The sequence below is a fragment of the Erinaceus europaeus genome, chromosome 20 (assembly GCF_950295315.1).
Source record: "Erinaceus europaeus chromosome 20, mEriEur2.1, whole genome shotgun sequence".
NCBI classification, from domain to species: domain Eukaryota; kingdom Metazoa; phylum Chordata; class Mammalia; order Eulipotyphla; family Erinaceidae; genus Erinaceus; species Erinaceus europaeus.
Window position 1 is genome coordinate 16,040,669 of NC_080181.1, and position 13,190 is coordinate 16,053,858.

At 49.1% G+C, this 13,190-nt stretch overlaps 1 protein-coding gene across 1 annotated transcript in view; it reads right to left on the reverse strand.

Annotated features, from left to right (window-relative positions):
* CEP164 (centrosomal protein 164) overlaps positions 1-13,190 on the reverse strand; it is an 87,727-nt gene that overhangs the window by 24,995 nt on the left and 49,542 nt on the right. Inside the window, exons 6-10 of the mRNA XM_060179999.1 lie at positions 10,197-10,352; positions 9,644-9,778; positions 8,805-8,888; positions 1,083-1,472; positions 225-305 (exon numbers count right to left, since the gene is read on the reverse strand). Of these exons, the coding sequence (XP_060035982.1) occupies positions 225-305; positions 1,083-1,472; positions 8,805-8,888; positions 9,644-9,778; positions 10,197-10,352 (846 nt within the window). The remainder of the gene's footprint in view (positions 1-224; positions 306-1,082; positions 1,473-8,804; positions 8,889-9,643; positions 9,779-10,196; positions 10,353-13,190) is intronic.

Here is a 13,190-nt window from a genome sequence, read left to right on the forward strand (position 1 = left end):
GGGTGAGCTAGCTCCCAGTCCCCAGTATTTGACATTCCTTACGCCCTTTCTTCTCACCACAAGCCTAAGAAGTAGGTAGTGGTTGTCCTTAGAGAACCTTGGCACAGACAAGACCGACACCTGCATCATGCTCCACCACTCCCAAGCCTGTGAGACATGGCAGACTAACCACAGGACTCAGCACTTCAGTGCCCACCACCCTGCTGAGCCTCATCTCAACTCACCCGGCCAAGGAAGGACCTGTAGTCAGAAGCAGAGGACTCTGAGCGCTGGAGCTTCTTCCCAAGTTCACTAATGTCTGACACCTGCAGAAAGAGATCCTCAAAGATATCACCCAGGGCAGAGTGGAGGGCTGGGGGGCAAGGGGTGTCACCCTAATAATTCTGTTCAGGTCACAGTGCCAATATCCCACTCGGGCTGAGCAGCCCAGTAGCACAGAGATTAACAATGCCACACTCTGCCACAGGCCCTCAAAGATCGCAGGCATAAGGAGAGCTGAGTGGAGAATATCAGAGAGGCAGCAGGGACTCTGAAGCCATCCTAAAGCCCACAGAGTGCATGCGTGCCTCTCCAGGAAGCAGCTGAGAGCTCTTTAGTCGGTTTCCTTCACCATCTGCCTGGAGCAGTGGAACTGGAGGCTGGAGGTGGAGCAGGCCAAGGCCTCCACAGCTGGGTCACAGGCCCAGCCTCACCAAAGCAGCAACTCCCAGATCTCGGGCTGGTTCAGAAAGCGCCATGCAACCCAATGACCAGGGCTGGAGCAGGACACCTCTGTCATGTCCCCCTACAATGTTCTCTTCTCTCAACAGCCATGACTGATGGCAGGAGGGTGGGGGTGGGGGTGGTAAGGAGAGCCAACAGAGAGGCATGTTTCAGCTCTGAATGTCAACACCAGCAGGAAGGGAGCCTCATTCAGGAGTTCACTGCCTGCTGGATCCAAGAGTCTTTGCCACAACTAAGGGCTCTGGCGGATGCTGACAGCATCTGAATCAGTGATAAAAAGGAGGGGAAGGGAGGGGAAGGGCGCCCGCAGAGGGCTCAGGAAAAGTGGCAACAGCAGGCACCCAGGAAGAGAGACTCACCTCACTGCCATCCGACTGGCACTCTTTGGGGGTGCAGGCCTCCCTCACTGGCTCTTCTGCCACTGCTTCCTTCCTGGAAGCCTCTTCCACAGCAACCACTGGGGCCTCGGGGGCCACTTCCACGCTGACTCTGCCAGGCTCATCATCCCTGGGGTCCACCCCCAGAGTCGCAGGGCTCCCAGGAGTCCCGAGGTCATACTTCTCGCTCTTTTCTTTTTCTTTTGCAGGGGGCCAGGTCCTCTCCACCCTCTCCTGTCGTCCTCTGCCATCGTCACTGCTCAGGCTGCTATCTATAGAGTGGCTCAAGAGTTTGCCAGGAGTAGGGGGGCCGGCAACATCTGAGTTGAGAGGCGCGTCCTTCTCCTCCGGCCGGCTTGTCCGTGGGGACTCCTAGAGAACACAGGCCAGGTCAGGAAGGAAGGTGGTAGAAAGTTTAAAAGGATTTGGAGAAGTGCTGCCAGCCAGAAAGCCAAGCCCTACGCCCATAGGCCAGTGCTCCATGCTGACACTTGGGTCAACCAATGCACAGGTCCCTGGCCCATCCCCAGTCTTCCTCCATGGAACTTCCATGGGGATCTGGGAACTTCCCACCTGAGCTCCAGCCACTAACGGGCATGGAAACCTCTGCCCAGAGCCGGTCAGCTGCATCACTGCCTCTCCTGTTTTCCAGTAGCACACCTGCTCCATTCAGTCCCATTGGCCAAACCTGAAGATTCAGGTGGCCCAGTGGGTAGAGAACTGGACTTCCAAGCCTGAGGTCCTGAGTTTGATCCCTGGCATCACATGTGCCAGAGTGATGCTCTGGTTCTTTCTCCTTTCAATCTATCACTGATAAATCCTTTAAAACTTTTAAAATCAAGAATGCAGACTGAGATAATGTTTATTTACAATGAGAGAAAAGCAGCAAAGTATGGAATCTCTATAATTTCACTTTTTTTTTTAATGTGATGCCAGGGATAGAGCCCAGGGTTTTGTGCAGGTGGAGATGCACTCTATTACTGAGCCTCCTCCCTGACCCACATTTCATTTATTTCACAGGCAGCAGAAAGACCACTAAGCATGACTCCAGCAGCTATGAAGTCCCACTTGGTTTTGTCTTTGCTGCTCTGATATGGTGCGAGGGCTCAAACCCAAGTCAGGCCTCATGTGTGGGAGGTGGCTGTTCTACTACTGAGTCACCCCCAGACCCTAGTATTTGTTTTTAAAAGATAGCAAGGAGAGGGCCAAAGTGGTGGTGTACCCCTTGTATGCAACCAAGGACCTAGTTCAATCTTCAGGTCCCCACATGGGGTTGGGGGGGGGGGCTTTGATTGCAGTGAAGCAGTGCTGCAGGTGTCTCTTTCTCTCAATCTCTCTCTTCTGTCTCTCAAGCAAAAATCACTACAGTCATGGGCCTCTAAGAACATACCTAAAATAGACTTCCTAGCGTCTATCCATCCTAACATCCCTATTTTCATTTGCTCTATTCCTACTTTCTGGTTCCTGTTTATTAAACATTTTGTCTTGCTTTATATCTTACCACCTTTTTACCAAGTTGCAGATGCTACTATGATTTCATCCTGACTTCCCTGGCCAAATGACCTCACCAACATGTTCTGGAACCTCACTTCTCCAGAGTTCTACCCCACTAGAGAAAGGTAGAAAAAGGCTGGAGGTGTGGATCAACCTGCCAACATCCATGTCCAGCAGAAAAGCAATTACAGAAGCCAGAACTCCCACCTTCTGCACCCCAAAAAAAGTTTTGGTCCATACTCCCAGAGGGGGAGAAATGTTTGGGAAGATGACGAGAGGGCTTTGAACTCCAATCCCATCAGGACCTGGAGACAGAAAAGGAAAAAAGAAAGGACATTTGGAAGCAGTAACACATTTAGTAGATGTAACTTAAAGTGGAAGAGAAGGCAGAACCATAGAAAAAAAACTGACAAATATAATATATAAGTATAGATAGTTACAGAAATGATAGTCAGCCCGGGAGTCGGGCGATAGCGCAGAGAGTTAAGCGCACTTGGCGCAAGGACTGGCATGAGGATCCCAGTTCGAGCTCCGGGCTCCCCAACTGCAGGGGAGTCGCTTCACAGGCAGTGAAGTAGGTCTGCAGGTGTCTTTCTCTCCCCGTCTTCCCCTCCTCTATTTCTCTCTGTCCTATCCAACAACGACGACAACAATAACTACAACAACAATGAAAAACAAGGACAACAAAAGGGAATATTTTTTTAAAAGAATTAAAAAAAAGATAGTCAGCCCATTATCTATGACCTTGGGAGAACTACTGCAGTTTCCAGTGGAAGGAGTGGGGTCACAGAACTCTGGTGGTTAGGACAGTACAGAATTATACCTGTTACATCATAATTTTGTAAATCAGTATTAAATCACTAACAAAAAAATTAAAAAGAAGGTTGTCACAGGATGAAGCTTATCTGAATGTGACTGATTACTTAACAACATATTAAAAATGTGACTGGGGGGAGGTGGGCGGTAGGTAGCACAGTGGAGTAAGCACACATGGTGCAAAGCACAAAGAACAGCATAAGGATCCCAGTTAGAGCCCCCAGCTCCCCACCTAAAAGGGGGCCGGTTTCACAGACAGTGAAGCAGGTCTGCAGGTGTCTATCTTTCTCTCCCCTCTCTGTCTTCCCCTCCTCTCTCCATTTCTCTCTGTCCTATCCAACAATGATGACAGCAATAACAACGAATAATAACAATAACAACAATACACAACAAGGGCAACAAAAGAGGAAAAATGGCCTCTAGGAGCAGGGGATTTTTAGTACAGGCACCGAACCCCAGCAATAACCCTGGAGGCAAAAAAAAAAAAAAATGTGACTAGGTTGAGCCTGGCCCCCACAGCACTGGGGAAAGCCTCAGTGCAGCCATTTCTTTCCTACTCATTTTCTCTAGCAGAACAGTACAGCCGTGGGTAGAGGGAAAGGGCCACCAGCATATCACCCACTTGTGCCGTGAACACAAGTTCATATTGCAGAGCCCTATCCAACTCATCACTCCTCTTCCCTCCAGGCCCAAGGCCCAGACAGGAAGCACTCTCTGGAATGGGTGCAGTCCCTGAAAGGATGGAAACTGAGCCCTCACATCACTTATCTGTGCTCTGCTCCTGCCTCCTGTCCTGACCCCACGTCCATGACTCAGAGCAAATTCCTGTTGCTTTAAAAAGGGGGGTGGCATACCTGGTTGAGTGCACGAATGCACATGTTATAGTGCACAAAGACCCAGGTTCAATCCCCCAACCCCCACCTGCAGAGGGAAAGCTTTGTGAGTGGTGAAGTGGTGTTGCAGATATATGTTTCCCTCCCTATCACCCCATCCCTCTTAATTTCTGGCTGTCTCGATCCAATAAATAAAGATAATATTTTTTTTAAAAATTAATAAAAAAAAGTGAGAGAAACCCTTGCCATCTGCACAAGGAAGGGGTGCAGAAGCAGCCAGTGAGAGCCTGTGCATGAGTATTTAACAGTCCCCAGGCATCAGGAGGCACTCCCTTGTCCAGCCTGGGCACAAAGGCAGGGGATCCTAAAGCCAGCCAGCTCTGGGGGAGCACCACCATGCCAGCCATCAGGTTGTTGATTCTACAGGTCTCTTCACACCCGGTGGGTCTCCTTCCTCTGTGAATGCAAGTCCTTAACTGATCTTGCTGACATCATCTGTTATTTCACAAGCCAGCTCCCTCCCTCCGCTTTGATCCGCTGAGGGCTTTTCTTCTTCAGCAAGGCCCCGCCTACCCTGCAGCCTCCCTGCTAGCTCGCTTGCACTCATACCCATGCTCCCTGTCTGTTCCGTTAACCTGTCCCTTCTGATTCCATAATAGACGAGAAGTGAGAAGTGGCTTTAAGCTGCAGGAGGGGAGGCAGGGGAAGGGGCAGCACAGCATTCTCACCCTCCTACTGCCCCCTCATGGATTCACCCGCAAAGTGCCTGCTGACAGCCAGTCCGTGTCCAGCCAGGGCTGCCTGGGCCACCAGCGGCTCCACTGTGGGCACCAGGAGGGCACAAGTCACACACAAAGGCACAGGCTAAGTAGGGGCAGTTCCGTCCTGAAACTCCACCACCCACCTGCCCCACCTGGCAAAGTTCTCTTTCCTGCCTGAGGTTAGATCACAGGAACCCAACACTTTGTGGCAAAAAGAACTAAATCTGCTGGGATGCTGGAGATGGGGTGGGAGGTGTACTGACACCTCCCACTGCAGGCATTTCCTGCCTCACGCTGGGCTGCCTATTTATAGGCCAGAGGTTATAAAAAGTTAGAAAAAAAAAAGTATGTGTAAAGTTCCTACTCCCCACAAAAAGCATCCACTCATTGGAGGGAAAAACTTCTGGTAATCCAGACAAGTCAGAGAAGAAAACTGCTCTCTGTGACATTTACAATCCCTTATGAGTAGAAACTGCCAAGGTCAAGTGCACTGTGACGGGTCTACACCGAGATCCTCAGCCTGTCTGCCCCCTGGCAGCATGGCCCAAGTGACCACTGTCCCCAGGACCTGGCAAAGCCAGGCAAAGAAACTAGAGCAAGGCAACCTGCCATGATACCCTTTGTGTCCCAGGCAGTGCCTTCACTCTCCAGCCTGTCTATCCTCTCTGTTGCATAAGAGAGAGAAGTCCATTCACCCGCTTCCAGCCAGCAGGCTAAGCACTGGGCACACAGACATTAACTGAGCACAGCCTCTACCCTCAAAATGCCCTCTCTTGGGGGCTGGGGGTAGCGCAGTGGGTTAAGTGCACATGGCGCAAATCACAAGGACTGGCATAAGGATCCCAGTTCGAGCCCCCAGCTCCCCACCTGCGGGAGGGGAGGGGTCACTTCACAAGTGGTGAAGCAGGTCTGCAGGTGTCTATCTTTCTCTCCTCCTGTCTTTCCTTCCTCTCTCAATTGTTGTATGCTTTACATTGGGTAGTTCTCCCCCGCCAAGAGGATTGGATCAGTCCAGTTAGTTTTGCGGGCCTGCTTGGCCCCGCCCCGAAGGAACCCCGCCAGAGTTTCAGAGTTTCAGAGAGTAAGAGAGAGTTTCAGAGTTGCAGAGTAAGAGAGAGTGCTTGGCGCTGCTGCGGGGAAAGAGGCAGAAGAGTTCTGTTTGGTGATTAGTTTGGTTTAGTTTATGAATCGTTGTTCTTGAATAAAGAAATACAGCTGCCCTGCCCAGCCGTTATCTCTGGTCGTCTCTGTTACCCGCCCGTGAAGCTAGCCCGGCCAGCTAGAGCCGTCCGAAATTTAACAACACTCAATTTCTCTGTCTTATCCAACAATGACAACAGTTATAACAACAATAATAATAACAACAAGGGCAACAACAAGGGCAACAAAATGGGGGAAATGGCCTCTAAGAGCAGTGGATTCGTAGTGCTGGCACCAAGCCCCAGCAATAACCCTGGAGGCAAAAAAAAAAAACCTCTCTTTCCAAAACCCAAGTGCATCCTCCTGACATCTCCCCACCCCCCTTGCTATCTGTGCCCATTCATCCAGGCTCCAAACTTGTGTATCTTTCCTGCCTGTGTCAGAATATCAGAATATCAGTTCCTGGGGGCAGGTAGACAGCAGCTAAGGTGTCACTACAGGGAACCAACAGACTGAAAGTCTGAGTTTAAACCAACCAGGCCTGGCCCTACTGAGAAAGAAGAGTTTCAAAGCAGACACAGATCTGGCTGACCAACCAGGAGACTTGGGGGAGTAACGTGTTACTTTTGGCAGAAAGTGCTAAAGTCACAGTCACAATATATCTGAATGTGCAGAGCCAAAGACCCAGACAGTGCCCAGGGCAGCAAACTGGAGGGCGGGGTCTGCCCAGCATCTAGCATCAGATCCAGAACCACCTACAACTTGCATCCCAACACCAAGCCAGAGCCTGTCAGTCAACCCCCAATGTTGGTCAGACTGGCCTTAACCCTGACTCTCACGTGACCAAGGAATCAGTCAGAAATAATAAGAATACAACAAGAGATAATACAAACAGATGATAAGAGATAACATTTTAAATGCATAACATGGGCCCTTTTGTCTGAGTGGTCAGGTTTATTTCTAAAGGTTATTTGACAGAGAGAGAGAGAGGACGGACCAGAGCACCACTCTGCCATACATGATGCTGGGAATCGAACTCAGGACCTCCTACTTAAAGTTCAGTGCTCTACTTACTATGCATCCTTGAGGTCAGTTTTATAATCATTCAAATAAAATGAGTAATTCATTTCATTTTAAAATGATTAATTCTGTGACCGAAGCTTCAAGTTCCTAGCACTAACACAAGCCAGAACTGAGCAATGTTCTGGTAGAAAAATAAAAAATAAGTTTAAAGTATTTTTTAAAAATTGACATGTCAGATTTGGGAAAAATTTAATTAATTTCACAATCAATATTTAATGGTTGGGAGAAATCTGAGGTGACATCATGATCTACTACTTGCATGCATACTTCAGGTTCAGGAATAGAGAAATATGTATGGCAACCCAGAAGGTGGCACAGTGGATTAAGTGTTAGACTCTCAAGCACAAGGTCCTGAGTTTGATCCCTGACATTACCTGTGCCAGAGTGATGCTGATTCTCCCACCTCCTCCTCCTCTCTCACAAACAAACCTTTTTTAAATTATACATGGACACTGGGCACAGTATAGTAGGTAATGTTCCTTTCAATACAAAAATGTGTCAGAAATTTTTAGGTACTACAAGATAAATTCTGGGTCTTATTGTTTGAAACATTCTGATAGGGGGACTGGGTGGTAGTGCAGCAGGTTAAGTGCACATGGTGCAAAGTACAAGGTCTGGCATAAAGATCCAGGTTTGAGCCCCCGGCTCCCCACCTGCAAAAGGGTTGCTTCACAGACGGTGAAGCAGGTCTGCAGATGTCTATCTTTCTCTCCCCCTCTGTCTTCCTGTCCTTTCTCCATTTCTCTCTGTCCTATCCAACAACAATAACATCAATAACAACAATAATAATGACCACAACAATGACAAAACAACAAGAGCAACAAAAGGGGTAAAAATGGCTTCCAGGAGCAGTGGATTTGTGCCACAGGCACTGAGCCCCAGCAATAACCCTGAAGGCAAAAATTTTTTAAAAATTTAAAAAAATACTCTGATAGTACAGGAAGACAGGCCATGGGGGTGGGCTGGGAGGGGGCCAAATCAGAAGCAGCAGGGGTCCAGAGGGTTAGCTCACTGAGTCGGCCACAGTGCAAGGGCACAGTCCACGTCTAAAAGCTGACACCACATGGAGGTACAGCACCAAAGGAAGCTCAGGTACGGTGGTGTTTCTCTCTGTGTGTCTTTCTCTCTCAAAAAGAGAGAAAAGGTGGCCCAGAGCAGTGAGATCAAGCATGTGTGAAGCCCCGGCTACAAAGAAATAAACAAGAAACCAGAACTATTAGGCTATGGGGGTGGATTCTGGATGCTGCTCCCACCTGTATTCTCATCTCCTGACCCTCACACCAATGCTTATGTCCTTCACTCGCCTCAGACACCCTCCACATCCAAAACTCACCTACTCAAGACTCAAGGACCAAGACTCCCTGCCACCCGTACAGAGATCCAATGGATAGCAGTTATCTGGTTAAGGGGTGAAGCCTCTCGTCCTTCCCCACACCCTTGAAAGCCCCATCTTCCAAAGGGCAGGACCAGAGAAGTGGTTCTCTTTGCAAGCACGCATCTCACAGGGATACAGAGGCTACAGGAGGAAGGAAGGAGGCTACAGGAGGCCAAGGCAGGTGCCTGCCAGGACCTTACACTCTTACCTCATATTCAAAGTCACACCCCAGTGCCCCCAGGTCCAGGTGCAGGTTCTTAAGGAGCTCAGTGGAACTGCGGAGACTCTGAAAACAAAAACAATTATTGAGAGGCTAAGTCAAAGGAGCTGGGTCAGCCCAGGGTGAGGGCCATAGCAGAAGCTCGGGTGGGTTCTGCTTTCTGGGTTAGGTTGAGGTGCTACGTAGACTAGACAAGAGATGAAGCTGCAGGTGGGACAGCCATTCCCAAGTAACAGAGCTAAGCCAGAGGTGAGAACCAGCCAAGTGCCCATTCACTGAGGAATTAAAAAAAACAAAGTGTGGAATATGGTCACATGTCACTTAACGAAGGAGACATGACCTGAGAAATACATCAAGTGACCCAGTACTCTAGGACCCAGCCCAGGGGGACCAGCTGACTAAAACATGGCTAATCAACATGACTGTGCACAGAGTGAAATACTGGGTTGTCAGAAAAGTCCTGCCACATTTTTGCATAGAAAAAAAAAAAACATGTTATAACTTTTCTGACAGCCCAGTACTGCCCATCTATAAGAAGGAACGAAGTTGTAACGTGTGCTACACCTGCAGGGAATGGAGAGCAGAGGCTGGGGAATGACTGTTTCATTTCGTGGGTACAGAGTTTCTGTTTGGGAAGGTAAGCTCTGGAGTTGGATGGTGGTGATGATCACACAACACTGAGAGCAGAAGCCACAAAACAGCTCCACTATAAGCAGTTAATATGCTGGAGTTCATGCTAGACATACTTTACCACAATAAAAAATCAAAACACACACACACACACACACACACACACACACTAAGAGGGCTTTCATTCTTACCTGGTTGTCACTCTCCACTTCATCCTCTTCATTGGCCTCCTCCCCTAATGCCAGAAGGCCCAGAGCATTCTTGGTCTCGTGCATGGAGTCCAGGAGATCCTTCTGGGAAGCAGAAGTCCTGAGACCCTGTGAAGGCTCCAGAACAGAGAAGGGGAAACTAAATGCCTTGCTAGGAGGATCGTCTAAATGACATACAGAATGGTCCCCCTCCTCACTCCCCTCTGGTTGAATATCTCCAGACCAAATCCATCAGCTCCAGGAAAGCTGGTCCTCCCCTCCTCCAACCCAACTGTCCAGGGTATACGGACTAGAAGTGGGCACTGTGCTCTGGGGCGGGGAGAGGCACAGGTCTGTCCCCCTCTGCCTAGAGTACAAGTTCAACATCAAACAGGTCTGACTTGTCTTCCCAATCAGAGTGAAAGCTTTGAGGGCTCAGCCCAGGCCCTGAACTTCTCATCCATGCACCCGAGTTCCTAGCCTGGTGTGGGGGAAGTCATTCAGAAACAAGAAAAAGTGCTTTTTTTTTGTCCTGAAGACAAGAGAAAGTATTTACCAGTTTGTGTTCTTCAGGCTGCCTGGTCTCCACCGAGTTGCCCAGGCTTGAGCTTTGAGGCCCGCGCAGTGCAGAGGGGGGGCCATCCACGGGACCTCGTAATGGAGCCAGGCCCCCTGGGGGAATGTGGATCGGGGCTAACGAGGAGCCCGGGGCCTAACAACAAAAACACTGAGTTACAAACCCAGGAGACAGTGTAGGTCTCAGAGTGCTAGAATAAGACCTCTAAAGCCTACCTGTTCAAATTTAAACTAAGAGGCCAACAGCGAAACACAACACCCAGAAATGACCACTGTGAGCAGTCACAGGCTGGCTTCCTGATACCCATGCTCACTCACATCTGGCAGATGCTGCCTGGGGCTCAGCCTCCTTCCAGAAACCACACAGGCATTGGAGGGGGACTGGGGAAAGCAGAGACAAAGGCCTCATCTAGTAAGAGGAGATGTCGCAACAGGAAGTGCTGGAGGCCGATGCACCAAGGAAAAAACAGGCTAAGCTTGTCATTTGCAAATATGGGCATAAGTACTGGAAGAAAGTGGTGGCCTCTGGGGAAGCAGTCTGTTTGTATGTCTCTTTGTGCTGCTTAGCTCTGTCTGACTACAGGGTGTACTACTGACTAACAACATCAACAGGGCCAGCTCACCTGGTAGAGTGTATGCCTTGATAGGCACGTGGCTCGGGTTCCAGCCCTGGACACCACAGAGAATATCATGGTATCATGGCACTAAGGGATGTTCTAAGCTATAATGTCTCCTCTCTCACTCCTTCAAGCATAAAGAATAAAAAAGACAGCCCAGTAACTGTGAAATCAGACATACACGAGGGCCTAGCACCATAAGGGGTAAAAAAAAAAAAAAAAGTCAACTATAATGAAACATCAACTATGAAAAACATATAGGAGCCACAATGAACTTTCCCCGCTACACTGATGGAGGAGGCTGGAAGGAGCCTGGTCAAAAGTCTGGTCAAGCCAGGCGAGCCCTTCTCCCTGTTGTCAGGAAGGCCAAGAGAAGGCTTGTTGCCAGAAAGAGCCAGGAACAGAAAGAAGCCAGGCTGACAGCCAGTCTGCAGGTGACCTTGGTTTCCCAGTCTGCAAGGCATAGATGGTGTGTGTCTTGCACCTCTTGATGGCTTGGGGAGACCATGGATGTACAAAGCTTGGGCCACACCAACACTTGCCATCACTTGTCACTCACTCGCTCAGGGATTCACACCCAAGAGCTGGAGCTCAGCAGGAACAGAGGCAAGGACAGTGTTCCAGGAACAGTTTACAAAGGGCTCTTTCAGATTCAGTTCTCAAACACCAAATGTATCAAGTGGCATAATAATCCCACAGGCACCTGAGAGATGGAGAGAACCCACAGAGACCAAGATGGGGGGAGGGCCCATCTCCCCTCCTCCAGCCTAGGCCAAGGTGCCAGACCATCAGGCAGGTTCTCAACAGGGCCTGTGTCTGCAGGGGGAGGGTATCCCATAGCTGACACAGCTCTGTTTCCTGAACCTTTGAAGAGCCCCATCATCTAACCCATCATGGAGGGTCTTTGTTATGCAGGAAGTTGCCAGTGATAACAATTTAAAAGGTGTGGGCTGGGCTGTTACACAACAGTTAAGCGCACATGTTATAATGTGCAAGGACCCAGGTTCAATCCCCTGGTCCTACCTGTAGGGGGAAAGTTTCCTGAGCAGTGAAGTAACACTGCAGGTCTCTCTCTGTCTTTCTCTCTCTCTCTCCCTCTCCTTCTTCCTCCTCCTCATCTTCCTCCTCTTTATCTCCCCTTTCCCTCTTGATTTCTCTATCCAATAAATAGATAAAATATTTTAAAGTAAACTGATTAAAATTTAAAAGGCATGTGTGCCTGGTGTTCTGCTTTGCTCAATCCCTGGTGCTGCATGTAGCAGAGAATATTGACTTCTCTCCCACTCACTCTTATCTGAAATTCTATCACATAAAATAAATAGGTTTTAAAAATAAAATGAGGGGAGTCCGGCGGTAGCACAGTGGGTTAAGCACATGTAGTGCAAAGCGCAAGGACCAGCATAAAATCCTGGTTCGGGCCCCCGGCTCTCCACCTGCAGGGGAGTCGCTTCACAAATGATGAAGCAGGTCTGCAGGAGTCTGTCTTTCTCTCCCCTTCTCACTTCTCCTCCTCTCTCCATTTCTCACTGTCCTATCCAACAATGACGACATCAATAACAATAATAACTACAACAATAAAACAACAAGGGCAACCAAAGGGAATAAATAAATAAATAACATGGAAAAGTTGAAAAAAAATTTTTAATTAAATTATATTAAAATAACCCCACTAGCCAACATCACCCAGGCAGCTGGCAAACACAGGGTCAGGCAGTATGAATGCCCTGCCTCAATTTACTCTCAAAATCCCCCACATTAGCAAACAGAGCTGCCCAGAATCACAGAAGCCAGGGCCAGCTCTCAGCCAGCTGAGCTGAAGCAGACGCCCAGGAAAGTGACTCCTGCAAACTCGGCCTCTCCTCCCGCTTCAGCCCTTCCTACCAGCCGCAGTGGAAGGGCGAGCAGGATTCTCCCCACGATGTATTTATGGAAAATTACAGACTCCTAACACAGCTAATCTGCTAACGTGCTGGGGGCTGGAGGAAGGGAGACAGGCCTGCTGAGGGCTTTGTTCTCCCAGGCCTTTACCAAATCAGTGGTTAGCAGGGAAATTATACATTCCTGGCGCCTGGCTGATCATCTTCTATAGATGGCCATTAACTCTGACTATGGGCTGTGTGTGGCGTTGTCCTTTGGAGCGGATAAACTTGCTGCCATTGTGCTAATTAAAACTTCCAGGGTAATCTGCAGCTTATCTGATATTTATAGTGCTACAGTAGTCATTAAGCTAAGGGAGCAGCAGAGCACGCCAGCAATTAGGAACCAGAGGTAACAACTGGGTAAAGCCACAGCTGGGCAGCAGCAAAAGAACAGCCGGGAAGTTCAGATGGACCCCCGTGGTCTCTGCTCCAACTTGA